This window comes from Balaenoptera ricei, chromosome 20 (genome assembly GCF_028023285.1).
Source record: "Balaenoptera ricei isolate mBalRic1 chromosome 20, mBalRic1.hap2, whole genome shotgun sequence".
NCBI lineage: Eukaryota > Metazoa > Chordata > Mammalia > Artiodactyla > Balaenopteridae > Balaenoptera > Balaenoptera ricei.
The window spans coordinates 25,928,927-25,955,987 of NC_082658.1; the positions used below are offsets into that span (position 1 = coordinate 25,928,927).

At 52.5% G+C, this 27,061-nt stretch overlaps 1 protein-coding gene and 2 long non-coding RNA genes across 6 annotated transcripts; 1 reads left to right on the forward strand and 2 right to left on the reverse strand.

The window, feature by feature from the left end:
• Nucleotides 1-19,304: 19,304 nt before the first annotated feature.
• On the reverse strand, nucleotides 19,305-21,277 carry LOC132355868 (uncharacterized). Its single transcript, XR_009499710.1, has 3 exons — nucleotides 21,231-21,277; nucleotides 19,768-19,981; nucleotides 19,305-19,569 (listed from the first exon to the last, which is right to left on the reverse strand). It is a non-coding gene; the product is annotated as an uncharacterized LOC132355868 (long non-coding RNA).
• HOXB3 (homeobox B3) lies at nucleotides 20,568-24,190 on the forward strand. 2 transcript variants are annotated; one of them, XM_059908423.1, is made up of 2 exons: nucleotides 20,568-21,028; nucleotides 21,877-24,190. In XM_059908423.1, the coding sequence occupies exons 1-2, from the start codon at nucleotides 20,581-20,583 to the stop codon at nucleotides 22,707-22,709; spliced, it is 1,281 nt and encodes a 426-aa protein (XP_059764406.1). In that variant the 5' UTR covers nucleotides 20,568-20,580; the 3' UTR covers nucleotides 22,710-24,190. The 2 variants fall into 2 exon arrangements, with proteins under 2 accessions (XP_059764406.1, XP_059764407.1); XM_059908424.1 differs by having other exon boundaries at nucleotides 21,880-24,189.
• On the reverse strand, nucleotides 21,808-27,020 carry LOC132355866 (uncharacterized). 3 transcript variants are annotated; one of them, XR_009499708.1, is made up of 5 exons: nucleotides 26,429-27,020; nucleotides 24,648-24,726; nucleotides 23,114-23,171; nucleotides 22,656-22,703; nucleotides 21,808-22,117 (listed from the first exon to the last, which is right to left on the reverse strand). It is a non-coding gene; the product is annotated as an uncharacterized LOC132355866 (long non-coding RNA). The 3 variants fall into 3 exon arrangements; XR_009499707.1 differs by having other exon boundaries at nucleotides 22,644-22,703; XR_009499706.1 differs by having other exon boundaries at nucleotides 21,808-22,703; nucleotides 26,429-27,011.
• Nucleotides 27,021-27,061: the final 41 nt, after the last annotated feature.

The following is a 27,061-nucleotide window of genomic DNA, read 5'->3' on the forward strand; positions in this document are numbered from 1 at the left end:
GTGGATGTCTTCGGTTTTTCTTTTTGTGTCTAGGTTGGGATTCTAGACAAATATTTGCAACTCTCTGGAGCAGGAAACTGTTCTGTTCACAGGCAAGGTTCGTTGATGCCAGAATCTTCCTCTTCTTCCACTCTGCTCCCTTCCTTCTTCCTGGAGGCTCAGAGTTTAGTTTGGTTTCCTTTTGCTCTCTTGGTCTGGGGGCTCTGTTCTCCCCTCTGGGGCCCCGCTTCTGAGGGTGAGGGAGCCAGTGGGCTCTGCCTCAGACCAGAATGTGCTGGCCTTTTTTCCCTGGGGCTCACTGAGGCTTTGGAAGTAGGAGGCTGGCAGGAGAGAGAGTTCATGGAGAGGCCACGTTTTCTAGGCGATTAGCTCAGTATTAGAACCACAAAATGACCTCGGAAGCCCCTTGACCTCTCTGAGACTGGACATTGTGTTGGCTCTTGCCTCCTGCCCAGAAGGGAAAGTCACACCTCCGCAGGGAGGGGTCCTTGGGCTGTTGTATGTCCCATCTTCTCCACCCCCCACCAGCCCCCCCAACCCCTTCTTTGCTATCTTGAAATTTCTGGATTGTTTTTCTGTTACTGTCCATTGGGGAGAAAAGGAACAAAAAATTTTTTTAGCTCAGCTGGGGGAAGAAAGTAGGGTGCTGGTCTCTCTCTGTGCAGAGCTCCTTCCCTCAGGCAGACTCACCCCGCCATGCATGTCCAGTTCATCCCTCCTTCTTTCCTGTTTCGTTGGAGGGAGCTGAGGGAAGAAAGACAAAGGGAGGCAGATATGAGCGGTCCAGGGGCTTCAGAGGGCTAGGGGACAAACCCCTGGGTTCTAAGGAGACAGAGGGCCCCCATTGTGGTTACTGTCTCTCGAGGTCTGTTATCCAAATCCACAAAATCTTAACCCATTTTCTTAAGTCCCTTTGTTTAGGAAGCTATTTCTGTAATCACTCTCACCCCCTTCCCCACTCCCCAATCCCACCCCAGCTATTCACAGAGCCCACGGAGTACCTCCCCGCCAGAGGAGCAAGAGAGATGGGAGAAGGGTCAGTGCAGGCTGTTCTGACCATTGCCAGGGACAGCTGTGCCATGTTAACCAAAGTTTCCAGCAACTTTCAAGAGATGTGTGGAGGATTTGCTAAGAAGTGAACTCTGAACACAGAGCCTTTTCAAATCTATATTCTACTTGCTGTATCTTAAAAATCTACACCAGCAGCCATCCTCCTAGGAGGGGATAGAGACAAAGAGAGAGACAGACAGACACACAGACAGACTCCAGCTGGGAAGAAGGAAGTGTTCCCTTGAGTTAAGACTAGGAGAGAAAGAAACTTGCTGGGATGTATGTGGGGTGTTGGTTTGCATTTTGTAAATTTTCTCCTATGTCTTGGGGACTGTCTCAGGCAAGAAATAACTGGCGTTGGTTGGTATCCTCTCCTTTGTCCCTGGGAGGTTTAATAAATGCAGGAGCTGGAGGCCTTGGTAAGAAAAGTGAGCGAGCAGAAAGGCAAGCTGGACTGCTCCTGGGATGAAAATATTTGGGGCGATGTACACCCATAACTCATAAGGGTAGATAACCAGTTGTGAGCCCTCTATAGGCCCAGGTGATAAAGATCTAGTCCCCTGAGTCTTTACAACCTGCTTTCTGCAATGTGAGGATTAGAGGTCCACCAAAGGGAAAGAGGAGGGAAACAATGGAAAGAGAAGGTTGGGGTTCCTTTGAGGGTTTCAGCCCCACAGGTGGGAACTGAGGGACCTTCCCCCTCCCTCAGTCCCAGACCCCAACCTCTGCAGAGCTGAGTGCTGCAGGCAGGCTCCCCAGCCCCTTGGGCTCACCATCTACAATTCTAGCGGCCACCCCTATCCTCCGAATCTTTGGACCTCTCTTCCTCCAGCTCCTGGGCCCTCACCACCCTCGCTCCTACTTGCACCGGTCTTGGCAGAGTAGGGCTTCTGGGTCCTGCCAGAGCCTGTCGCCGCCGGGGCAGCCCCAGCGCCCGTGGTGGGTCTCCCTGGGAAGCGGCGGCCCGGGAGGGGGTCTGGTTGGAAAGCGAAGTTGGGAAGTTTCCCAGCGTGAGTTGAGCGCTGACGGATTTGTGATCGGCAATAAAACAGGCACGTTCAGATTCGTAAATCAATCTCGCCTTTCTCACAGTATAAACGTTCGCTTTATCGGCAGCAAGAAAGCACTCTGCTCACGCCCGGGCGCTTGTTTATTTGAACATGGACATTCCCAGGATCCGAAGAGTGTGGGCATTTTAATAGAACCTGCCCGGCGTGCCTTCGTGTCAGGCTTTTCTTTTGCTCGTCCTTAAAAATAATTTCTCCGTTTCAGAGATTGCTGTCTTCCCATGCTCCAGCATATTCTCTCTCCTCTTTTCTCTCCCCCACCCCCTCACTCCCCACGCCCTAGTATTTTTCTTTTAGACTTTAGTGGACTGCTTTTCTCTGGGGGACCAGTTTTAATGGATTTCTGGCCAGGACCATGCAGGGAGTTGCCCTCATTGGAGCCGGGCGCGGGGCTGAATTCAATACCAGCCTGGGTTTTGTATCTGCACAATCAAAGCCGACCACCCCCCTACAGAGCCCAGGCCCGCCGGCGCCCCACCCGAGGGTCGGGAGAGGGATTCCGAGGGGACCAGGCCGGCCCAGTGCCCGAGGCAGGGGCTGCGCTGCCGCTACCGCTGGACCGGACACCACCCAGGAGTGGCGGTTTCTTCGGGGGTGGTTAGGGCACCTGGGTCCTCAACCTTCTCCCCATCCAGTCGCTTTTGGTTCAGACCCCTCCAAACAAACTGCTGGCGGCCCCTCGGCCCCATGCCCCCCTCCCCAAAACGCATCTGTTCTTCCCAGTCCACCGGCCGCTGCGGCTGCCCCAGAGCTGCTGAAGATAAGGCTGGGAGTGTGGGCGAGGGGCTCCTTCAGGAATGTCTTCCCTGCTTCCCTTTGCAACCCCATCCCACATCGTGGCCAAATACTCCGGTTCTGGGATTCTGGTCGTAACTGGTCTGCTCCTTCTGGCGCCAAGCTGTATGTGAAGGTTTGGGGGTATACTTTGTTTTGTTTTGTTTTGTTCATATCTGAGAGGAAGAAGTCTGTGTACATTTCTCTCTCTAGGCCAAGGGACTGGATTTCTCCTATCATCACCAGTGTTTAACACTTTAATATGCAATCCCCCCATCTTTTTCCTATTGATCTGTCTCCATTGTCTGCTGCTTGGAAGCAAGGAGTACTAACACCTGGGAAATGGGGACGGGGCTGTCAGGCCAACTTCAAAGCCTCTTTCTTCCCTTTCCCTCTCCTCCCCTCCAGTTCAAATCTCCAGCTGTCTTCACTGGTGTGTTGGGGGGTGGGGAAGGGCTGAGACAGGATGTGACATAGGTACAGAGAGACTGAGTGTCCACTTCTTTTGTGTAGGAAACTTAGTCCAGGTCTTTTGTCTCTAGAGCGTATTCTCAGTCAGTCAGTAGAATTTGGTTCCCTATAATAGTAACAACACAACGAAAACAAGTCCCCCTTGTGGTTACTCTCAACTCTGGAAGCTCCCGAGTCATCTCTTCACCCTGTTCCTTTTCTGCCCTTTCAAAAGGTACCACAAAAGATCTTTTTAAAAAGAGAATTAAAGCCAGAAGCCCCATTCTTTATACATATACAATCTGGACTTATGAAATGCTTCTTTTGAAGCTGGTCTCTTTAGAAATTTTGTTGGTTATTTAAGGAAGAGGGGGAGTGGGTCCCACTAAAATACCCTAGGAGTGAGAGAGAGAATAGAGTTGGGGGATGCAGAGAGAGGAACTGGTTGCTGAGAAATGCAGGGGCTTGGAGAAGGACTCTGCGCCCATCCCACCCCACCCCCCAGAAGCCCCTGCAGACTACTTCTGCACCTCCACGAACTAAGCAGAAGCAGGAGGAGAAGGGAGAGAGGAGAGGTGGGCTGTGGGTAAGTGTGTGTTCTGGGGGGGCTGGTTAGGGAATGTAGATACAGCAGATACAGATGTGAATGTGGGAGAGAGAACTAGCTACTATTCCATTTGTGGGTTGGGGGGAACCTATTTTGCAGGAAAATTTCTCCTCCTGAAGGGGAAGGTCATAGTGGTCCTTTGAGCCTGAAATCGAAAGACCCCCTTCCCCCTCCTGGTCACGTGATTCATTAAATAATTAATGCCGAGGTTGCAGAATAGATATGTATTCGTCAGGAAAATCGCAGGCTCGGTCTCCCTGTTTCTGACGTGCAATTCAACTGTCCTTTGAAAAACAAGCCTGTACCCCGAGAAAAAAAAGAGAGAGGGGGAGAGAGAGGGAGAGAGAGAGAAAAAGAGAGGGAGGCAGCAATAAAACAGCCCCGCAGCCGGAGCCACACCGCGGGCTGGGGTATTGTAAGTAGAAGGGATTTCTCACTACCTACCGCGTCTTATATGTCCATGTAAATTTATTGTTTGTTATTAATGTTATTGTCGTAAAATGTGACAAATAGCCATCTTCATTTCCTGCCATTTCTCTTCACACGGTCCTCTGTGTGTTTATACCCATTGAGGCATTGCATAGAGATTTTAGGAATATTCCTCTTCTCTATCTCTCTCCCTCTCCCTCTCCTCCAACCTTTTTCTTGATTTATAGCAATATGGGTGTCAGCTTCTCGGCCGGCATGCCAGCCATTGTGTGTGTGTGTGTGTGTGTGTGTGTGTGTGTGTGTGTGCGCGCATCTGCGTGTGTTTGTGAGTGAGTTGTGTTGTTTATGGCCATGTCTTCGATAAATCATTTCTCACAGAAAATGATGTGGAAGCTGGGCTATTTCTGTGGCCGGGAAAGAGTCACTCTCGGAGGCACTTCCTCTCTCTCTGCTCTGCTCCCAGAAGTTGGTTATTTCAGACGATTTTCAGTAATATATCAGCAGTTAATATGAAAGCTCTATAAGCTGGAGGTCTTAAATTGCAGCATCTGTGATTATCAGTTAAGGTGAGATCTGTATAAATTTGGTAAACCAGAAATGCCTCATTGGCATATAAACCCAGTCAAAGACCACAACCTAATATAAAAATTATGTTTGTGAGCCTGATAGAGCCAACATTCCTGCAGCAGCAGACAGAGCTTCATTTTTCAGCGGTTCCCCTCCAGGAGTTTGGCTGCTCTGACGCCGGCTGTGGGTAAAGAACCCAACTCTGAAGGCAGAAGGAACCTGGGGGCAAGAGAGGTGGAGGCAGCGGAAAAAATTACTGAAGTTGAAGGCAAAGATTTTGGTAGTCGATGGGGACCAAGTAGAGGTCCTTTGCAACTGGAGAGGGCTGGAGGGATTCAGTTATAGTATTAAAGCTTAACCTATAGGACTGATGTATTGAATATATGACAGGGAGCTGAGGGTGGGGAAGGAGCTACCCAAACTGGGGGAGACAATGAAGGCAGAGGCTGAAGGGCAGGGAGGGAAGCTGAAAGCTTTGGCTCCCCATCCTCCTGTCTAACAAAACAAGGAAGTGAATTCACACCCCAGTAGCCTTCCTTCGACCTCCTGAAACAAAGAAAGTTTCCTCAGCAGTGAGGGACTATACGTGTCTGGGGCTAAAGGAGGGAAAAGTTCTCTAAGTTGTTCTAGAAAAGAAATGTTCCAGGAATCAGGTGGTCTCAGAAAGTTGGAGAGTGTTTCAGGACATGGGGTGTGTTCCCCTCACTAAACCCCCATCCAAAAAGGGAGCAAATGGGGTACAGATTGGGAAGGGGAGAGCTGGTAACTTTCCCCTCTGATTTCACTTGGAGGTCTGAGTACCTTCCCATTAGGGAAGGGTCTGCTGGTAGAGAGCAAAGCCAGAAGCGGCTTTTGGGGATATTATGCGCTGCGCCCCGAAGTTGTTATGGATGAGGGACAGAGCCTTTGCCAAGTTCGGTCAGGGCTGCTAGCTTCTCCTTCCCTGGCTGGAGCCTGGCCAACTGACTTTATAGCCACTATTATCTGTGATACTTAACTCTGCCTGCTAGTGTAAACCTTTGAGCAGGAAAATTAGTGATGCCGCGCCCAGGTGTTAATTATTCATGGCATCAGCTGCGTCCTGGAGTGGCGGCTTAGGCCCCAGTGCTGGCGTCCAGGAGCTCACTCCCATGCTCTCCTCCAAGTGGGCGCTGAGCCCTCTTCTTGTTAACAGGCAGCTTTTAGGGTGGGTGGTAGGTGAGGCCTCCTAATTTGGGAGTCTGGGTTGAAAAGGGTTTAGGGAGAAAGAGGAGGAAAAGGCCAAGACCCTAGGCTGGGATGGGTGGGGACATTACCTGGCCTCACTAAAAGGGCCTGGGGAGAGTCTGGATTCAGGGGCAGCTTTGACAGGGCTGGAGATCACGGGGCGGGTGGGAAGGGCCGGAGGAGGCAGCAGAGAGACCTGAGGGATAGCGGGCTCCATACCCTTCAGGCCCCCCACCCTTGGGTGTTGAAGAATACCACACACACTCAGTGTGGGAAGCAAGGATTTCCTTCTCCCTCACCTGGAAAGTGAAGGGGGGTAAATGTGGAGAGGGTGAGTTCACCCCCAATCCAGCGCTCCAGAATTTAGGCCAAAGTCTTAGAATGCCGGAGAGAGGGGGAAAGGATTAACTCTTCCTTGGAGAGGAAAAGGGACATGAAGGGTGGAATGGTGGGTGTTAGTAGCTTCTGAATTCAACCTGTTTTGGAGGCTGGGGAATAGCAGGAGAAGGCTGAAGGCTGTGCTCCTTGGGACAGGCCAGAGCCAGTGGGGAGAGCTGGGAGCCAATCTCACAGGCCCCTGCCCCTGTGATTCCAACTCCTCCCCCCTTCTCCATCTCCCCTCCTCCTGCTGCCTCTGCCTGTGACGTGGAGGCCTGGTCCCCCCGCTTTTCCTCTCCATTCTCTCAGCCCCGTTCAGGTCTTTGTCTCTTCTGGCCCTTGGGATACCCCCTCCTCTTCCCTTTCCCCAACTCACATGCAGACTCTGCCCAGGAGACAAAAGCAGAGAGACCATCCCTCTCCACCATTATCTTTTAGTCAATCGCTGGCCCCTTGCTAAATCTCCCTATGTGAGGCCTGATGCCCTCCATCCAGGCATATAGGCCTACCCTTCAAATCAGCAAGTTTGTTGTTTTTTTAAAATATATGCATTTGGTTCATTTAGCTACGAAGCACGCTGCTTCTTACCAGTTCTGCACACACACGCACCCCATTTGCTTTTTTGCTGTGCAGGAGATGGGGTAGAATATATTTGATGGAAGGGGCTTTAGGAAAGCTGCTGACTCTGTCTTCTCCCCAGACGCTGCTGGTGTCCACTTTCTCTATATAATTATAGTGTTTATCCCTGTGCCTTTAAGAAACTGGGCTGCTAATGCTTTAATGAGCAGAGGAGTTAGATAGAAAGATGAGGAGAGAGAGGTTGAAGGAAAAAGAGAGGGCCCAGAGAGAGAACAAGCAGCAGGATCCCTTTCTGAGGGGGGAAGTCAAGGCAGAGGCCAAGGAAAGGATGACAGGGAGAATGGAGACAAAGGCCACTCAGAGGGGCAGGGAGGTTGTCCTGGCAGAAGACATCCCACAACTTGGATGGGTACACAAACACACTCACAAAACCAGAGTTAAGTGAGAAGGGAAGTGGAAAGGAAACCACTCACTTTGCCCCCTTCTTTGTAGAAGAAGATGTCTCCACGGCAGAAGGATGGGTTCCCCACCCCCCGCCAAAAGGACAGGGCTCTGAGGCCAAGGGCTCCACACTGCCCAGAGGGGCAGCCTAATAAGTGAGGCCAGAAGTGACTTCTGGAGACACTCCTAAGTCCTTAGCAAGGCACAATTCAAATTCACTTAAGACAAAGAGAGAAGCAGAGTGTGAGAAGACAAAGGGACTGTGAGAAAGGGACAGAGACCACAGAGAAGGTTAGAAAAGGCAGAGAGAGAGAGAGAAAGGGAAAGAAAAGGAAGGGAAGGGAAAAGAGAAGAGAAGAGAGAAAAACAAATAGAGACAGAAATGCAGAGAAAGAGCCCATCCCCTTGCGGGGGGGAGGGGGGTGGCGGGCACAGACTGAGGAGAGGGCTGTAGGGTCTGGAAGCTCCTCCAGACTCTGTGCTTTCTTACAGGCAGCTGCCCAAAGCCGAGGCCATCCCAGAAACAAGGGGACTAGAGTAGACCCTGGGGGGTGCTAAATCAGGTGTGAGGCAGCTGGGGTAGGAACTGAAGTGTCTGGAATGGCCAAGATGTCTTGGGCACTTCAAACTCCTCTTCCACCACCATCTTCAATAACTTAAAGGTTGGAATCTCCCAAAACTGAATCCCTGGGGTGGGGTGGGGTTGGGTGGGTGGGCTGGTGGTTGGTGTCAGTCTCTCACACCCAGACCCAAGGAATCCTTCCTTGGCCTCTCTCCCCCTCCTGGGTTTGGTCTCTTCTTTCCCTCTTCCGGGACAGGGAGAAGAAGTTGATCTTCCAGCAGCCTGAGAACTTTCCCTTTCACCTCCAATCCACATCTCCTCCCTTGAACCCCACCCCCACCCCAGTCTGAACAAACGGATGCTACCCTCGCTTATCTCCTCCCTCCCCGATCTTTCTGGAAAGAAAAGGGAAAGAAAGTTCCCACCAGCCTAAGCAGCTTTAGACAACTCCAGGGAAAATGGAAAACGCAAACCTTTCTCGCCTCTCCAATCCTCCCATCACCCCCTGGCCGCCGCTGGGCTCTCTCCATCGCGCCCCCCATCCTCCTGTCCCGTCCTGCCCACAACGCTCTCCCTTCCCCTCCCTCCTCCGCCGAGCCGGACATATGGAACCCATTTCGCCGGTGACATTGAAGAGCCGCTGCGCGCCCGCCTTCCGCCATGGCGCCCCCGGCTCCCCGCGCCTCGCCTCGCGGTGCCCCCAGCAGACGCGGCTCCTCCCGCCCGGCCGCTCGGCCCGCTCGCGCAGCGAAGCCGCGACCCCGCTCCGCGCCGGGCCCGCCCGCCTCCCGCAGCCCCACGCGGGCCGGCCGCGCGCCGCTTCGAGGGCCGAACAAAGCGGCGGCGGCGGCGGCGGACTGGGGGCGCGCTTCCGGACTTCTCCCCGCGCCGGCCGGCGGAACCGAGATGCGGCCGGCCGCCCATCCCCCAGTGGCGCCCCGGGATCCGGGCCCGGCCGGCCCCCCGCCGCTGCCCGCACCCTAGCGGAGCCGCACAGGTAGGTGTCGGTGCCGAGAGGGCGCCGGGCCGGGCTCCTGGTGGAGAGCAGGGGGGTGCCTGAAATCCCCGCCCCCGGGTCGGGAAGGAGGACGATCGGAACATTGGAAGACAGAGGTGGGGGCGAGTTAAAGAGGCGGTGCGGGCGGAGGGTGCGGGGCAGTGTGGAGGAATGTGGGGTGTGGACAGCACCCGGTTAGGGCCTGGGGAGCGCTCCCGCTCAGGAAGGGCTGCAGACGGTTGGAGGCTGCAGACGGTTTTCCGCGGGAGTTGGGAGCTCAGGGTTGTGCGGCGAATGTGAGGGGCATCTGCTGGGGTGGGGGGTGGCTGGGCCCTGCTCCCGCAGTCCAGTTGCCACCTATGGCCAGAACCTTCTAGCACCTCGAGGGTTATTTGAAGCTGAAACTACAAGGGGTTGCGCTGAGGCCGGGTGTTAAACTGAGGAGGTAGGAGAGGGGGTGATTTATGGCTTCAGAGAAGATGTGTTTACTCCCTGCCTGCTCTGGAAACCAAAAACCAAAGAGAGCAGAGGCGGGAGAAGCCTCTCTCCTTGGAGTGGAAGGCAATGCCAGGTTGATTCGCTGGGATTTATTTTCCCAGATGTGGGGAGATGGTGGGAACTGTCCCTTTGCCGGGACAAGATGTGAGGTATAAGAAGACTGTGAAAGCACACACACGTAGATGTGTTTTGTGTATTGTGTGAGTGCACATTGTGTTCAGGTTGGGGTTTGTTGGGTACGGCATCGCTTTACAAGTGAGCACACAGGTAGCCAGAGGGGGGACTCGGTGTTCTCAGGTCTTGGTACCCTGGCAAGGGGTAGCTCTGGACACACTTTGCCGCCTTGTGCCCTCACCATAGAGTAGTGCTCCTTCAGCCTGTGCTTTCTTTCCTCCCACAGCCACGTGCAACAGCGCCCACCTGGCTTGGTCCCTGGCCCCTGTGTGCCATCTGCCCACGCTGCCAGATACTCACTTTGAACCTTTAACTTTGCCATGGGAGACTGAGGAATTAGTGAGCACAGCTAGGTGGGGAGGGGGAGGAGGAGGAGGAGGAGGAGGGGAGGGGAGGAGAGGAGGGTGGAGAAGGGGAGGGAAGGGGAGGGGAGGGGAGGGTGGAGGAGGGGAGGAGAGGAGGGGAGGGGAGGGGGGAGGGAGGAGAGGGGGAGGAGGAAAGAGGGGAGGGAGGGGGGAGGGAAGGGTAGGGTAGGGTAGTGGAGAAAAAGGCCTGCAGTGGTAGGGGATGTTGGTTTGAGGCTGGCTTGGGTGCCACCAGTACTGCTCAAACTCCCCCAAAGTCTGTTTGGGAGGGGACGGGTGAGCACAAAGGGGAACAGAGCAAAGGAGCCATGCAGGATGATGGAGGTGGGGAGAAAAATATTTTGACCCCCAGATAGTTATTTCCGCAGGCCAACTGGTGGCTCTTGCATTTCTGTCCAGACGCCCGGCTTTGCCTGGAAATTGTTTTGCATTAAATTTTCTCAGCCACAGAATTATCTTTCCTCGCCTCCAGCTAAACTTGCATTTTTCCACCAGACACTTGGGCCCCGCACCAATGAAATCTGAGAGGAAGCGGCTGGGCCCTAAGTGGCTGTAATTTAATTGATTTTATCATAAATCATCAACTTGATGAAGAACCCGAGGTTTCAGTGAAGTAAATTGATATTAATGGGAGTTTCTTGAAATGCAAACTCCCTGAATTGTTGGGGCATCTCGAGCAGGGGAGGTAGATTACATGTGTCCCAAGAGCAGAGAGCCTGGACCTGGAGCCCAGCACAGCTTTAGGGGGTCAGGAAAGCAAGCTGTGAGGGGCAGCTGCAGGCAGACCAATTTCTGTAGGGGAGAAGGCAGAGAATGGAACTTTGTTGGGGAGGGAGCAGAGTCTGATTCCATGAACCCTGCTGGCAGTCTTGGGAATGCTGGTCTCCCAGTTGGGGGAGGCAGTTGGGGAAGCTGGTAGGTGTGTGGGCAGTGTTGGGGGTTGGTCGGGTGAGAAGGCCAGGCTGGTACAATGGGTGCATTGACTCCTGGTTAAAAATTGTCAGGTTTAAGCCTTCCTCTTCTAATTACACAAATTAATTATTTACTGCTCAGGTTGCTGTGTCCAAAAATAGCACTTTTGATTTGAAGAATACCCACCCCTGACACAGAAGAGCAGTAAAAACCAGTGCACCAGCCTCTGAGGGGACAAGGAGGACCAGGAGTGGGGCTGGTACTCAGTTGTGGGGGTGTAAGCATTTAAATCCCAAGCGGAAATAGTCTGCCTTTGGCCAAGATGGTGCCCATTACTGTCTGAACTCAGTTTATTACTGCTTATTGTCACTCACTTTTACATCAGTACACACAGAACCACAAACTGTCAGCCCAAAAAAGGGACCTTGGAAGATCATTTAGCCCAAGCCCTCCCCTCCACACAGGATCTGGCTTTACAGAAGGGGACAACTGAGGCCCAATGAATTCTCTGCTTCAGAGCACACAGCCAATCTGGACCACCTAGAATCCAAGCCTCCTGACTTCCAAGCCTATCCCAAGTATGACTTTAGACAAACCACTTCCTGGCTCTGGACCTCAGTTTATCTTTGACAATGGCAGGGTTAGACAGGACACTCCCTGAGTTCTTCCCAGTTCTGACCTTGAGTAACTCTCTAGTGCTTAGGAGCAGCTCCCTTTTGTGTCTTGGAGTTCTGTGGGCATCTGGGTATAGGTCACTGCATGCATATTTGCAATATACAGGGAGTTTGCATATGCCCAGAGCAGTGCATGGTCACTCAGACTGGCTCTAAGAAATCCATTGGAATCTGGACCATTCCTCCTCCTGAAGGTGTCCTTATTCTCAGCAAAGGAGAAGCCCAGGCCTAGAGCAATGGAGATAGAAGGCAGTGGGAGGGGCTAGCTGGGTGGGTTGGGCTGGGATTGGCATTTGGAGGGGGTGCTAAGGAAGGAGGGGCTCAACCTTTCAGAGAAAGGCACTTTCCCCGCCAGGCATGGGAGCTGAGGCTGGAGTTGTTGGCAGTATAGCCTAGGGACTGATTTGTGGTTTCAGAATTTAGATTCTATGACAGCAGGCCGCCACCACCACTACATCCAGCCTGATCCTGACCCCTGGGCCTTTGGGCCCCCTCTTCTTGGGAGAGGACACACACAGGCTACCACAGCACTATACCAGGTCTCCTTCCAGAGCAGCCAGGACAGAGAAGGCCTGCAAGGTGGATGACCCCTGTCCTATTCTTGCTCTTATTTTCCATCTCTTCTCCTAACTGGGAAAAAATAAAATAAGATTCAAAAGAGATGGGGGCTTCTCGGAAGTTGCATGGTTGTGAGAAGGGAGATTTCTTGTAGGATCAGGGATATGAGGAGGCCAGCAGAGGAGGGGAGGCTTCCAGGCTGCCTTGGGAAGTGTGGTCAAGGATATGAATTCTGGTGGAGGAAGTGGGAAGAGATGAGAAACAAATTCATCTTTGGGGTTCTGGAAATCAGAGTCTCTGGCCAGATAATCCATTTCTTAGAGCCTCACCCCAAACCCTATTTGAGAGAGAGAGAAAGAAAAAAACCAAAAGGGCCGGCAGGCCCAGATTCTGGCCCTATCCCATTCTGACTTTTTATATTCAGAGGCAATTCGGGAGGCCTTCCGCTGATTGGTCGTTAATCCGGTGAGTTATTGCCTGCTGAACAGAGGTCACTGGGAGAGACATCCAATCTGTCAGGAGAGACCTGCGCAGTCCCTCGCAGCGGGCTGGGCCCTGTTCCTCTCTTGTCTGCTTCTCTGTTCCTTCCCCAGCAAACCCCACCCCACGCCCACTCCCACCCTTCCCCAAGCTGTCCAAGATCTTCCCCTCTCCTTCTTGCCTTCTCCACTCTGCCCACCTTTGTCTCGACATCCGCCGGGGTGGGGTTTGCCAGGGCAGGACAGAGCTTCTAGATGAGGCGGGACCCCCGATTCAGTCAGGCTCATTCCCATCCAGGCGCCGCCAGCTCCCAAATCCCGACTTTGCCTTAAGCACCATCAGCCACTGGCGCGGCCTCCTTGGTCACCGAGCAGACTTTGCAAACCCTCGTGGCTACCCTGTTTTGTCCTGCCTCCTTTTCGCGCTCCCACGCCTGGGGTGAGGGGAGAGTTCAGCTCGGATTTTTCTTTTCCAATCTTAGCGGCCGTTTTCTTCTTTCAATCTCAGCTTCTACTGAGCCGGGTCTACACGGGCCTCCGCCCAGGCTCGGAATCTTCTCGTTTCCTCAGCCCCTTTGTTCCCTCCCGCTCGGGCATCTTAGAGAGGTGGGAGTTGGGGATCCAAATACCGAGAGCGATTTGCAGTAGCAATTCCCATTTTACAACACCTAGCTTGGAAATCTTTATTAATATTTAAAAGCGATGGAGATTCGGGTGTGTGTGTGAGCTTTTCACGACTCTGCTGAGGCCACAAAGTTGGGCAGTGAAGCTGGAAGAGTGTGGGACTGGGAACCCAGACTGGACCAGAAAGAAAGAGATCGCTAAAAGCCTTGCCGCCACCCCACTCCCCGACTCCCAGGTCCCGGCTTCTCAGGGAGCCCGGCGGGCCAGGCGAATTTGGGGCTGGCTGAGCTGGGGGCTTGGGGAAGGGGGGAATCCTTGGTCATCCCAAGGCTGATATCAGAAATCGATTTTAAGGGAGCCAGCCAGTTTGTCCTTATTGAGAGGAGAATTTTCGTTTGCTCTTTGATGGTTTTTGGGGGGAGAGACATGATCCCTGAAGGCCTTGAAGGATGGGCGCCCAGTGATCCCTCAAGGGGGTTTTAAGGGCCCGGTCCCCTGGTACTGGGTACAGATTAGGAGTGGGGGAGGGGAGTGCGGGAGCAAGTGTTCTAGCTCTGGAGAAACTGAATCTGAGAGGAAAGAATGTCTAGGAAGGTGGACATTTTCTCTGATTTTTGCCTTTATTATTAATTTCTGCCCTTATTAGATTACACTAAGTTACCTGTGTCTTAATCTTTCTCTCAATTTTTCTTTTTCATATTCTCTCCCTCTCTGTCTCTCACACATGGTAAGTTGCTCAAGTTTCCCTCCTTGAATCCAGGAAGAGATTGTTCCCTCTTCTCTCTCTAGTCTGCGCCTAAATCACGACTTCACTGTCAGGGGTGATAAATCCCTCTCTCCTCCTTTTCCAGACCTCAAAGTCTTCCCTCAGACCCCTCTGGTGTTTCCCACCCCAAGGTCCCTGCCCAGGCTCCTCACTGCCCCTGCCCTATCCCCTGAAGTTTGGAAGGTCCCCAGCCTGCAGCAACACCTCAAACGAAATGGGTGTCCTGGGGTTGCCAGTTCTACCATCCACCCGCCACCTTCCCAGCCCCAAACAGGGGCAATTGGCCAGACAGAAATCTCCGAGAAAGGGATAAAAAAGGCAAGAAAGAAACCAAACTGGGATCTAATTGCGTCCCAAGCATTTCGAATAGGCTCTGCTCTCAGAATTCCTTAAGAAGCCCCCACCCCATTTCCTACCACATTTGGGGGTACGTGTGCTCTGAAAATCTTCTCCAGGTTAGCTCTCTTCCTTCCAGCCCTCCTTTTTGCTCCTACCCCACTGCACCCCACCTCCTTGTGTAGCCAGAGGGGACCACATGAGTTGAAGCTCCGAGAGGGGAGGGGTCCCCTGCTGTCTCTGGAAAACTCCTCTCCCCCTCTCCCCTCAGCTTAGCTTCAGGCTGATCCTCCTGCAGGCCCGCAGCTAGTTGTGTGCCCCCTGGGCTCTCTTTTTATTCCTTGGGGCAAAGCTGTGCAGTCCCACAAGTGAACAGGTCCTCCTCTTCTCTTAATTTCACAATGACCTTCTCTAGCTAGTGGTAGCAAGGGCTAGGAGAGTTGGAGGGTCTGAGGTACATTCTTGACTTTTTAATTTGGGGAGGAAAAGACCCAAAGGTGCTGTTCTCTAAAGCCTCTAGAAGCCGCCATGGGCAAGTCCCTGACCCACCAGGCCCAAAGCTATATAAGGTCCAATCCAGCAGGTCTCTAACCAGGGTCCAGAGATCTCAGGACAGATTCTTTGTAGCCCTGACTGCTTTCTCTGAGGGTCCTGGCTTGAGCACCAGCTCTGGGTCTGGCTTGGGCATTTTCTTTTCTTGATACAACTAATAAATACAGAAAATGGCTTCCACCTTCCGTCTTCACCTCCCCACCACACTTCCCTCAGCCACCAACTCTCTAGGTAGGCGGCAGGATCCTCAGGACATCACAGCGGGAGACTCTTCATGCAGTTCCTTGCTGGAGGGTAGGGAGGCCATGGGTCCCCCCCTCCACCCCCATTCAGCAGGGCCCCAGGAAACTGGCTGCTCCAGCCCACGAAGCCTGACTTAGTGGGCCTGAAAGAAGTGGGGGCCGGAGGAAGCCAGGGACCACCCCCTACGAGAGTAGATAGTAGGACCCTTTCTCAGCCCAAAGAAAAGCCTGTGAGTGGGGAGCTATGGGGTGTGAGGGAAGCTTTGCCAGACACAGCCACCCTCTCCTGGAGGGGAGACAACAGCTGGAAACCATCTCTCACCTTTGTTCTCCCAGTCCCTTCTTTCCTGGTGCATCCAGATGGGAGAAGGCAAAAGCCAAGGATTCTAACCAGGAGGTCACAAGGTAGTGGCTGGCTCTGTCTACGGAGAAGTTAAGAGAACAAGTTTTCCAAGCTGCCTTTGTAGAACAGAGAGACTGTCGGCCTTCTATTTTATCCTCTAAGCCCGAGTCAGCAGTTCGGCGGAGTTGCAGACACTCCTGCTTTTGGAAAAGTCCTGGTGCTCTTTTTGTCTTTTTCCTCCGCCAGGAATGGCTCTTCCCCACCCCCGCCCCAAATCTGCAGACACCTACATTCTTGCCTCCTGTCTTCCTCCTACAGGCCTCCTCGCCTTTTCCTGCCTTTCTAAAACACACCCGAAGAAAAGTTGAGCTTTTGTAGTCTTCCTCACCTGTTCCAAGAGTCCTAAATCTTGTAGAGCTAAGAGATATTAACAGGTTTGTTCTGAATAATAATAATATAAATAACTATCCTCCATCTCTTCTGCCAGTGCATTTAAAATTAAGCCATTTTGCTGGTTCTTCTCATCTTCTTAGAAGTACAAATGTCCTTCTCACCTCTTAGCCCCTTCTGCCTATCCAGAGGTGAGAATCTCAACAGAAACTTCTTCATGCAGTTCTTACAGCATCTCTATTGGCAGCCGTGTCTGGAACTCAAGCTAAACACAAGGTTCTCCTTTTGTCACCCTCTCCTCAACCCCCCTCCCCCTACAAGATGGTCTGGATTCTTTAAATAATCACTCACCGCTTGTTGTCTGCTCTCAGAAATTGGGGGGGGGGGTGGTCTGTTAAAAAGAAAAGAGAGGTCTGGCTCCCCACCCTCCCACACAGGTTGGAAACTGGGCCAGGAGATTTGCCGGGATAGAGGAGGAATAGAGAGGGTGTGGGGGAGAGAAGAAACAGAGACTGGGAGACTCGGAAGGATGGAGACAGAGCCAGAGGGTCAGAGACGCAGCCACCAGTCCCACAAGAGTGAAACTACTTAAAAAAAAAAAAAAGTCCTAGTGTTCCCACTGCGAATGAATGCAGAGGGACACCCAGGAAACGCCCCCCCCCCCAGGCTAGGGCCTCCCAAGCTACTTCTCCAATTAGAGGAAGGGTTTACTAGTGGTGCTGGGGGGAGCTGTGAACTCCACGGGCTTTGCCTTATCTTTGCGCTCCTCTTCCTCCCCCGCCAAAATCTGAATTTAAAAATTTACCTGTCCTTAAAAAACAAAGACAAAACTCAAAACCTCTACCTCCTTTCCTTCCTCACTCTTTTTTCTTTTAAACTGAGGGGGGGTTTTTCAAAATGTCCCCCCTCTCCCATCACCACCATCACCTTCCTTCCTTATCAGGCATCTAAGCTTGCTAAAGGGGGAGAGGTGGGGGTGTGTGTGAGCTTGTGTGTGTGTGAGTGAGTGAGTGTGTGAGTGTGTGTGTCTGTGTGGTCTTTTTTCCCTGTGCAAAAGCAGAGGCCATTGTTACGGAGAGTAGGGCGTACCAGTCTTATAGGGCAACCACACTGTGGCGGCTTGGCCGTGCCGGAGCCCGGAGCTGGATTCTCAGCGAGCTGAGCCGCCCGAGCACCTTTTGGTCTTCTTCTATTTTTCTCCCCTCTCCCCCACCCCCTCCCTCCTGCGCACCCCCGCTCCTAAGCCGAGTGAATTGAAGCGGACGCCGCGCGGCTCCTCTGGCCGGTCTGCCCCTCAGGCTCCCCAGCCGGGGTGGCTGTTGGGGAGGGGGGCGACGCCGCTTTAAACAGTGGTCTTTTTTTCCTTTGCCTTCAAGGAGGGGAGATTTCTCGCCTGCCGCTCGCGCTGGGGCTCGATGTGAATATATATTATGTCTGCCTGTTCTCCCCTCATCGGTGGCTAAGGTAAGCTGGACTGAAATAGGCTATCAGTTTGTGAATGGCGGAGAGTATGTCTCAATGATTTATGGCCCATATGACTCCAATCTCGGTTCAAGAAGAGTTCACAAGCTTTAAGCTTCCTTCCACGCAGCGACTCTCTCTCTCTCTCTCTCTCTCCCTCTCTCTCTCTCTCTCTCTCTCCCTCTCTCCCTCTCTCCCTCTCTCCCTCTCTCCCTCTCTCCCTCTCTCCCTCTCTCTCTCCCTCCCTCCCTCCCTCTCTCCCTCTCCCTCTCTCTTCCTGCTTCTCTCCTTTTCTCTTCTCTTTTCTTTCAGCAGTCAGATCAGGGCTGAATTTTTGCCCCGCTGCTAAGAAGAGCCTAACCTTTTTCTCTTTTCCTTTTTTGTTCTTTTATTTTTCTTCCTTCTATTTTTTTTTTTTTTAAGTCCTGGACGGTGGCCTGTCCCCTCTCCCAGGGCTTCCCAGCTATTGTTACTCTCCCAGGATTTCGGGGGTGTGCCTGGAAAGGTGGGTTTCTTGGGGTGGCTCACCGCCCTTCTTCAGCGAGACCCTGGGGGGAAGCCGGGAGCCACGTCTCTTTCCCTCCCTCCCTTTCTCCCGAGAAGCCATATGGAGCCTGGATTTTTCCAACATGGAGGCACGGGAAATAGACATGTTTGGCTTGGTAGAGCTGCTCCCCACCCCCCCTTTTCCTGGATCCCCAGATCTCGGATCCCCCTGGCACCTTTCCCTCTTCTCACTGTCCCATCAGCCAGGCCTCTGCGCCCTCCAGCCGAGTCCGGCCTGGCAAAGTCCCGGTGCGGAGTTGCTAAGACGTCTTTTAATTCGGTTACCTCCAGCGCCCAAACTTGCTGCCGCCCTAGGGCTCGGCCCTCGGCCGGGTGTGCTTGGAACCTGACGCTGCTAACCGTTTCCGTGTCCTGAACGCTTTCTCTTCTCCTCCTTGGGCCAACATAGCTCGTCGCCAGCCACCGCGGCAGCAGCAGCCGAGACAGCCCGGCGGCGGCAGCCAGGGGCTAACTCTGTCCGCAAACCTTCCCGGCCCTTTCTCGTCGCCAGCGGAATCTCCATTCTTTCCTATCACGTCTCTGGCTTCTTGCTTCCCACACTCGCCTGGCCTCGGTCCTGCGATGGTTTGCGAGTTTATTGCAGGGGGAGCGACAGGAATTTCAGCCCCAGGCGTCTAGTCAAATTATTGTTTTATCATCATCATCATCATCATCATTACTGCTGTTAACAATCATTTAGACTAAATAAAGCCAGGGCCCAGCCAGCCAACCCCCTCCAACAGTTTTATTTCATTCTCCTATCTATTAATAACAAACTCAACTGATGCCTGTTAATTAATTCCCCCTTCAGCCAGGGCTACTCCGAAGCTAATTTTGGTTAAATCATCAGAGGCTAATGGTAATAATAATAAAGGGATTGGGTCAGCCTGGTCAATTGAACTCCAGTCCTCCTCCCTGGAAGGATCTGCTGCTTTGCAGACCTATGCGTGTTTCCCAGAAACAAATTCTTCCCAGAACCCAATCAGAACTCAAGGCTACCCAGCTCCCTTTTGAGTATAAATCTGTGCCATTAAGAAGGGAGTTTATGTGTGGGAGGGATTTCCTTCAGCTGCACTCCTTTCTGTTTTATTTTCCTATTTTTAGTTTTCTTTGGAGTCGACCAGCTGGGCTGAATGGGATTTAAGTAGTCCAAACTCATATGTCAGAAGAGAGGGTCAGTCTTAACATTTTATAAAAAGTGATGGTGACGGGTTGGGAAGATAGATGGGGGGATGCAGTCAGAAGTTTCAGAAGAAATACACAAAATCCTATGACAGCTTGAACCTTTATTTTTCCAGCACATTTTTAAAAGCCTGCATTAAAATAATCTTTTTTTTTTTGGCCTCAGAGAACTTCAGTAAACAGGGGCACCCAGTTTCCAACCCAGAGAATAATATTGTTCAAATTGCTTTGTTTACTTTCTTTTTTCCTAGGGAAAAATTTTCTGTTTTAGAAAGCACTTTCCCATCTCTCAGTAGAAAAGTCCAGCAGTTATCCAATTTCTTTCTTCTTTTCTTCTTTAGAAAAATCAAAGGAAACAGACTGTCAAGAAAAGGGCGGGGAAAAAATTAAGCCTGATGAAAAAAAAAACAGGGTGGGGGGAGACCTGGGCCAAATGGTCACAGCACCAACCAGCCCCGCCAGGGAAACAATCCTGTTCCATTTGGGGGCCCCATGGGGGCTGCTGGCTGTGGGGTCCCAGACTTGGCTAGAAATGACTCAGACTGGAGGTATTGGTACCTGCAGCAAGGCCATGGAGGAGGCTCAGTTCCACTGGCTCTGGAGGTTAAAAATCTTCAGGAAGTTTCTAGGTCAGGCTGCAGTCTTCGTGAGGTGGGAGGGGAAAGAGAGTATCCCTCACACCAGAAGGTTCCCTGCTCAACTTGCTTCTCCCTCCTGCCTCTTTCAGAGATACTCAGTTTTTTCTCCAGGCTAGACTCTGGATGAAAGGAACCTAGATGGAGGCAAAGGCAGGAGGCCTCTCAGCTCAGAGGACGGTGTTGATGATGCTTTTATTTTGGAGTCTGCAACCCCCCCCCAACACCTATCCCAGATTGGGGGGGGTGTAGGGAGAGGGAAGAGGAGAGGTCAGGGACTAGTGTGCAGGCAGGAGAGAAGCAATGTCCCTTGCAATAGTAAGATTCTATATCTAGGCAGTCCCCAAAGGAGTCGAGTCCTTATTTTTTGAGTGGAAATGAAAACTGGTGGGCTTTTTCTTTTAAAATTAAAGGGTTGCAATAAGAAAAATCCATTTCAGGTCAAGGAAGTGGCCTCAGCATCTGCTGTGAAGATGTTGGGTGGGGGAGAAGACAAACCCTATTGATGTCAGTTCCCTTTTCAGTTCCTAAGATGGATTCGAGCCCCAGTCCTCTTCTCCCCCTGTGTCTCTTCTCTCACCCCGCAGGTCAACCGCTACGAACAGACCCCGGGAGGAGGGGGGCAGAAAGGGGAGGGGGGTCCGGCGAGCCACGTGACCCCAGGGGTGCCAATGTCCGGTCGTGAGGGTATCAGGCCCTTGCAAGTTGCCACCCACCGCCCGGGCCTCGCCCAGCGATGCAGAAAGCCACCTACTACGACAACGCCGCGGCTGCACTCTTCGGAGGCTACTCCTCGTACCCTGGCAGCAATGGCTTCGGCTACGACGGTCCCCCTCAACCCCCCTTCCAGGCCGCCACGCACCTGGAGGGTGACTATCAGCGCTCAGCGTGCTCGCTGCAGTCCCTGGGCAACGCCACCCCGCACGCCAAGAGCAAGGAGCTCAACGGCAGCTGCATGAGGCCCGGGCTGGCCCCCGAGCCCCTGCCCGCCCCGCCGGGCTCACCCCCGCCCAGCGCTGCACCTACCAGTACCACTAGCAACAGCAGTAACGGGGGCGGCCCCAGCAAAAGCGGCCCCCCCAAGTGCGGTCCCGGCTCCAACTCCACCCTCACCAAACAGATATTCCCCTGGATGAAAGAGTCGAGGCAAACGTCCAAGCTGAAAAACATCTCCCCCGGCACAGGTACCGGCTCTCTGGCTTCCTCGTCGTCAGCGTTTGTCCGGGCCAGGAATGTCACTGTTATTCTAGCACCCAGCCCCTAGGCGCCCAGGCGGCGGCCTGGGAACAATATCAGGTGGCTGCGGCAGCGGCGCATTTCCCCGTACCCCCCACCACCTAATGACCCCTGACCCCGCCAACACCCTCTCCCTCCAGCCCCCTCCACCTGAGCTTCTGAGAGGTCCAGAAGTCCAGGTGCTCGGCCTCAGCCCTTCGCAAGGCCGCAGAGTCAGACGCTGCCAGTAGACGCAGAGTCGTCAACGATTGATTATTATTAAGGATGATTACTGTGGGCATTAATCACAGTCGCTCGGGCGGCCCGGGGTCCTGGCCTCCAGGCACTACAGCCTCTTCGCCCCACATTTCCGTGCCCTGCCCAGAATGTCCAGACTCCCCCCGGGGTTCTCCTCAGGCACCTGCCGGGTCCACAGGACCGGGCGGGGTGGGGGTGGGAGGAGTGTCTGCCACACCTGGAACTGGGGATAAGTGGGAGGAAGCGTGCGCGAGAAAATCCAGCCCTAAATAAATGGCCATGCGGCTCTGTCTGCGTGACATGATCAAATTTTCATAAGCTGGGGCAGCGAGAGGCGAACAGGTCTCTTAATAAATGCCACTATTATAGAGTGTCCGCTAATGCGACGGGCGGGTGGGGGGGCGGTGAGAGGAGGAGGCGGGGACGCGAAGGGGAGGGCGGCGGGTGCTCCGAGTCCAGGCCTGGATTTATTAAGAAACGATGCATTCAATTTCGGCGTGTTCAGTAATTATCTTTTATTTCATTTTCTCCCCTTCCCACCCCTCCCCCGCGGATCCAGCAGAGGGCTGCGGCGGCGGCGGCGGCGGCGGAGGAGGCAGTGGCGGCGGCGGGGGCGGCGGCGGCGGGGGAGGGGACAAGAGCCCCCCGGGGTCGGCGGCGTCCAAACGGGCGCGGACGGCGTACACTAGCGCGCAGCTGGTGGAGCTGGAGAAGGAGTTCCACTTCAACCGCTACCTGTGCCGGCCGCGCCGCGTGGAGATGGCCAACCTGCTGAACCTCAGCGAGCGGCAAATCAAGATCTGGTTCCAGAACCGGCGCATGAAGTACAAGAAGGACCAGAAGGCCAAGGGCCTGGCCTCGTCCTCGGGGGGCCCCTCCCCCGCTGGCAGCCCCCCGCAGCCCATGCAGTCCACGGCCGGCTTCATGAACGCCTTGCATTCCATGACCCCCAGCTACGAGAGCCCGTCCCCGCCCGCCTTCGGCAAAGCCCACCAGAATGCCTATGCGCTGCCCTCCAACTACCAGCCCCCCCTCAAAGGCTGCGGCGCCCCTCAGAAGTACCCCCCGACCCCGGCGCCCGATTACGAGCCTCATGTCCTCCAAGCCAACGGGGGCGCCTACGGGACGCCCACCATGCAGGGCAGCCCGGTGTACGTGGGCGGGGGCGGCTACGCGGATCCGCTGCCGCCCCCTGCCGGCCCCTCCCTCTACGGCCTCAACCACCTTTCCCACCACCCCTCGGGGAACCTGGACTACAACGGGGCACCCCCTATGGCCCCCAGCCAGCACCACGGACCCTGCGACCCCCACCCCACCTACACAGACCTCTCCTCTCACCATGCGCCTCCTCAGGGTAGAATCCAAGAAGCGCCCAAGTTAACACACCTGTGATGGGAGAGGGGGGGCTGAGGGGCAGGTCCTGGGGTGGGGGAGACCCAGGAGGGGCGCGGGCTGTGGAATTCTGGGGGACAGCCTGGAGGTCTGAAAGAGGAGGCAGGGAGGTGGCAGCCAGGCTTCCCGGGAAGAAAGGGCCTGGAGTTCCTTCCCCTTCCCCTGGCCTGAGAAGTTGCTTTTTAAGTCCTGCAGCTCTTAAGTCCACCTGCCAGCCCATTGGAAAGGAATCTACAGCAGATTGGAGATGACCCTATCAATCCTAGGCCTCCAGCAATACCCAGTTGGAATTCCACCCTCGAGAGTGGGTTAGAGAAAGAGGAGATAGGGAAACAAGGCAGAGAAGCACATTTTTAAAAACAGACAAGATGGCTAGGCCATCACCAGCCAACCAACCAACTTACCTTCTGTCTATGTGGGTAATTCCCCCAAATCTTGATTTTTTTTTTCCTGGCAATTCTCCTTTTTTAAAAAAAAAATTAAAACATATTTCAAAACCAAGGGCACAAAGCACGTACCCCTCCCACTTCCCTGAATCCTCAAATTTCTGTCAATTGATTTGAGGTTGATTGGGCACTCCCTCCATTTCTAGTCCCACACTTTTCCTGCTCTAGGACATTAATATCTATACCCCGCCCCCATCAATTACAGTCTTCAGAGGGCTCAGGGATGGTGAGAGATCCTGAAAGTCAGAGCTGTCTATATTATAAATATATATATATATATATTTTTTTTTTTTTCTTTTATGGCAAAGCTGGGAGGTGAGGGCAAGCAAGTTGTCAGGACTGAAGGTTTGCCCATTCTGCTGCTTCGCATCTCAGCTCCAGGTCCATCCCCCTCTCTCCACAGAAAGCAGTCGGTGACACGAGGTTCTACACTTTTCTTTTCTTCCGTTGCTCTCTTGACTTAACGTGAAAACAGGGTATATTTTAACAAACTGTCTGTCCCAGGCGGGGTCTGCAGCTGGGCCTGTGTGCCTTGCTCAACCGGGACAGGACACTTTTGTTGCACTTAGAGTTTACATTTTAATGGATATAAAAACAACTGTGAGAGATGCCTGGGCCTGCAGGAGTCCAGCATTGCTCAAAAAGTGTGTGTTCTAGTGAACATTTTCATATATATTTATTGGTTATAGCCTGTTAAAATATTTTCCTTTTTTGTATTATTTATCCCCCTACCTTATGTATTTATATGAGGAAAAAGGAAAAAATTGTACTTTTTTTAGTATTTACTTGTTATAAAGGATGTTGTGTTCCCTGTCATGTAAAACCAGCTATTTTAGTTATATTATACTCTAGAAAAGAGCTGTAGATTTATGTTAAACTCGTACTTATGAGCAATTGTAATTAGTTCTAAAGGCATGAACTCAGCTCCTAATTGTCACTGTATAGTCCTGAATTTGTAGAATTAGAGTTAATTCCCTCTTGGAACTTTCTTTGTTCTTCTGTAGTTACTTTTTTTCCTTACTTAAAAGGGTTGTCTGTCAAACAATTCTTGAATAAACTTTCTGTTATCAATTTTATCTTGTCCTGGTGGTCCAATTTAGATAGCAGAGCAGCAGGCTGCTGACTGCCAGATTTCCCCCAAGGGAAGAAGAATGGTGAAGACCCTATCCTGGCCTTTTTAGTCTACTGCTCAGGCCCCTACCTCCCCCATCTGTGTCTCAGGTTTATTTGGTTTTTCTCACACAAGCTTGGAGCATTCTGCCAACTTCTTTAGCTAAGATATAAGTAACAAGTTTGGGGGGAAAGGAGACTTGGGCGCTCTCTCTCCATCTTTCTGTTTGGCTTCTTTGCCTCTCAGTTTTTCTCATTGATTGGTCTTTTGTCTTTTTGCTTCTTTGGCCACAACCTCCTCACCGCTCCCCCCACCCCCTCCACCCCACCCCACCCCACCCCATGGACAACAACAAAAACTTGGCCCATTACTGCTTCTTACACGCAACCTAAACTTCACAGTTCTCTTCCGGGGCGACAAAGAAGTCGTCACGTGACCCGAAGCCCAACCACCATTGGGTCTAAAATGAAAACAAAGGAAAATGATTAATCTAAAAAAAAAAATCTGAGGCCTAGACTTCTCAGGTCAAACCTTAAAACTAAAGTGAAATTAAATCACTAAATAAAACTCAGGACGGAGGGAGAGGAGGCGTGTTTGATTTCCACTGCCAGGGAAAGGGGAGAGGAGGAGGGTAGGAGAAGCTGTTGGATCCAAGCGTAAATAAAATGGTCCCCAGGCTAATGTGCTGCTCTGTTTCCACGATCCTTGGGAAAACTTCATTTCTTAGTCGTGGTTCCATAAAACTTTTATCACATTGGAGCGAGGATAGAGAGAGTCTGTCAAAGATGAAATGTCACCGCCGCGTCGCTGGAGCCGATAAGAGCGAGGAGACAGGGCGGCTGAAATATGGAGCTAATTCGTTGAAAGAGAAGCGATGGCTGCTTGCTGAAGAGTTGCATAATTCTAATTGTAAGCGATGCGCCCGCATTGCTTAATTAGGAGCATATATTTGGTGATAGTGATGGGGGGGAGCGTGTCGGTGAGAATCGTTCCAGGCCCTCAGCCTTAAAGCGAGAGCTGATTTTCATTTTTATGTTGCATCCTGGCAGTCCAAGGTTAGTAATTACAGTCTTTATGCAACAATAAATAACAATAAAAAAGCAACCTGAATTCTACACTCCCCCCCCCCCCCACCAAGTAGGATTTTAACTGGACTAGGCTCACCCAAGCAGCAAGCAATTTAGCATTGAGTCAGGCTATAATTTAAAGGCATAAGAGCATGCAAAGTTTGATTGGGATCAAATAATGCTCAAGGGTTTTTCTTTCTTTCTGTCTTTCTCTCTCTCTTCCTCTTCCCTGAGTAACATTTTCTGAATGATGTAACTAGATGAAGCGCCATGTTTGGCTCTGGGGGTAGAGTGGATAGATTATTTATCTAGCAGGAGAGAGGCAGGCCAAATCAGAGTTTAGCTCAAGTTTGAAAAACAGAGCTTTGGCTTGAAATTGTAATTGCAAACAAGAAAAATAAGGGCTGCCTTGGCTTGGTGTCCCCTACCCTTCCCTTTGAGGGATTTCAGGCCCTAGCTAAGCAGGGGGAAGGGGAAAATATCTGGTCAAGGGGGAAATATCTGTGCTGTAAGATTCACAGCACAACAAGGGGGCGGGGAAGCAGTGTCTCGGGGAAGGAAGGTTCTCTTGGTCCCTTTTAACACCCAAGTTTTCTGCTCTTCTCTAATCTGGCCATAAAATCTGTCAGCAGGGTTAGAGAGAGCCGTATTTCCTGCAGGGACAGCCGGAGTTGTTGCGGAGAGAAGCGTTCAACCCTGCAGCCAGCTGGAGAGGCTGTGAAAAAACTTGCAGGGCTTTTCAAGGGGGTGGCCGGAGGAAGAACCCTCTCAGGCCTCACTGCACAACTTCCAGACAACTACTCTTCAGATTCTTCTCTGCCTACTCCCCACCCCCACCCCCATCCTCACCTCCAAGTAGCAAAAATTACTTTATTTGGAGCTGAGTTGGATACAACTAATCGTCTCTGGCAAGTTTGCCCAGTTTTTCAGAGCAGCTCTCTTGGATCTGAACCCTCCAGAGCTTGCCGCCCCCTGCCGTGCAGCCGTCGCCTCCAGCTCCCCTTTTTTCCTCCTGGCTCTCCTCCGCCCCACACTTTTCCTCAGATTTCTCTGTCTTTTTTTACTCACCCACCACCCACGCGGATGAATACTCACCACCACCCACGCGTCTGTTACATTGACAGAAAGTTTCTAGTTCCAGCTCCCGGCCGAGTTGCCATTTCTCTGCTAACCAGCCTTCTCCTTCTTGCTAGGAGGCGGCGAGCAAGGAGGGGGAGGGGAGGCCAGAGCCGTGGGAGTTCTCCAGACAAACTTTCCACCCAACCCAGCGCCCTTCCTCTGTCCCCATTTCCCATCTGTTTCCCTGCTCTCCCAGAATCACCTTTCTCTTTTGCTAACACCCCCCACCCCCAGGCCTTTTAAAGGGATGTGGAATTTCGGCTGTTCCCTCTGCTTTCCCAAAGAGCCAAATTCTTTGATGCCATCCGAGGGAGCTGTCAGGGGGCTAAGATTGATCGCCTCATCTCCTCTCGGTCCCTCTGACCCACTTATTTAAAAATCTTACCCCAGATCGACTTTTCATTTTCTGCTTTGAGATCTAGTTTCCCACCGACTGCTTGGGGTCCTGAGTCTTGTATCCCTTCCCTCTAGTAAATTACAGCACTCCCTAAAGTTCATACTATCTTGATCCTCTGAAAAGAAATAAACAACAACAATTCCCCCCAGGGGCCAGAAATGGAATATCATCTCAGTGGTCATTATTTTTTCACCCCCTCCATGTTCAGGGAA

Excerpts from the sequence above, each read along its gene's own strand:
- HOXB3 (XM_059908423.1), top strand. The coding sequence starts at position 20,581 with ATGCAGAAAGCCACCTACTACGACAACGCCGCGGCTGCACTCTTCGGA. Across the intron at positions 21,029-21,876 it reads AAACATCTCCCCCGGCACAG|CAGAGGGCTGCGGCGGCGGC; the intron begins GTACCGGCTCTC and ends CCGCGGATCCAG.